At 50.5% G+C, this 1,315-nt stretch overlaps 1 protein-coding gene across 1 annotated transcript in view; it reads left to right on the plus strand.

The window, feature by feature from the left end:
- Positions 1-1,315, plus strand: part of SMAD7 (SMAD family member 7) — a 25,410-nt gene that overhangs the window by 8,036 nt on the left and 16,059 nt on the right. Inside the window, exon 3 of the mRNA XM_017734334.1 lies at positions 934-954. Coding sequence (XP_017589823.1) covers positions 934-954 — 21 coding nt within the window. The remainder of the gene's footprint in view (positions 1-933; positions 955-1,315) is intronic.

Below are 1,315 nucleotides of genomic sequence, written 5' to 3' on the forward strand. Positions count from 1 at the left end.
TGCTTTCTGTTCTCCTTCCTGACCCAGGAATGCAATCCTGGGTAGTCCTTCACACCATGCTGGTGTCCTCTTCTCATCCTACCTCTGCTCTGTCTCCCCCAGCCATCCCATTCTCTGGTTGATGTACCCCTTGCTTCCCCCAAGGCACTGGCTCTCACTTCTGTATTCTGGCTTTTATTTATTTTCTTATATCATCTTTATTTTTATCAGTGGTCAGCCTGTGGGTGGGTCAGGGCTCCTCGCTCACGTTTTCTCCCCCTGACGTGGTTGTGCTCAGGTATTAGTAGCCAGATCCTTTCTGTCCTCAGTGTGGTTAAAGAGCAAAAATATCCCATTGGAGATAAAAATAATTCCCGTAAATAGGAGACAGAGGGTGGTTTTCCTGTATTTTGAGCTGACTTGTTCTCAGCCGATGTGTTTGGTTACGACTTCTTTCAAACAAGCAAAGCCATGCTTGGAGAACTTGGAGGTGGCTGGCCTGTGGTCTGGTGGCATCAGATTGGTGGGAGCCAGATTCCTGTATGACCCATGGAGAAGCTGTGCTCCAAGGGTAGAAGTGAGCTGGTGGTGTTTGGTGGTGTTGGTGCTGAGTCTCCATGGAACATGATCCACCAGCCCTGGACATCTCTGTCCTGACCCGTGTGTGGTGTGGGGCTGGTGGCTCTCGGCTGGTGGAAGGTTGTGGTGTCCATGGTGGGTGAGGAAGTGGTTCTCCAGTAGGACAGGTGAATAGTGCTGGATCTGCTGGCAAAGCAAAGCTCTCAAGAAGCCCAGAGCTTGTCCTCGGAGAGGGAAAGCAAGTTGAGCTGGCTTGTGTCCTTGCCACATCCACTGCCTTTTTTATAGAGGTTGTTCCTATAATACCAAACCTGAGAGTTTTTCTGGATTTTGGCCCAATCCTGTTGATTTGCCCAAACTCTGGAAACACCCCAGGGTCTCCAAGAGCCAGTGGATGTTGAATGATAATACTTGGTGGGTGCTGGATCAAAGTTCTGCAAGCCTTGAGGCTGGGAAACCCACAAGGCTCTTCTGCAGCAGGCACAGACTCAGTTTCTCCCTCCCAACTCCACACCAAAAACACGGGGAAAAGATTTCCCCAGGCTGGAAAAATATTAGCATCATTCCCTACTCCAGCTCTCTGTGCTGTGGGACCTTGTCTGGTTTAAGGGACCTCTTGGCTGATTGACATTTCATTCCAAAATTGCGGACAGGCCGGGAATGTTTCACTATGCCTCTGATCCGCGCTGGTATCTGCTCGACGGGGAAGAAGCACCTTGTCCAAATCCGGAGATATTTGCCCCCCGAAGCGGCTCCC

The sequence above is a fragment of the Corvus brachyrhynchos genome, unplaced genomic scaffold, assembly GCF_000691975.1.
Source record: "Corvus brachyrhynchos isolate BGI_N302 unplaced genomic scaffold, ASM69197v1 scaffold285, whole genome shotgun sequence".
Taxonomy (NCBI): domain Eukaryota; kingdom Metazoa; phylum Chordata; class Aves; order Passeriformes; family Corvidae; genus Corvus; species Corvus brachyrhynchos.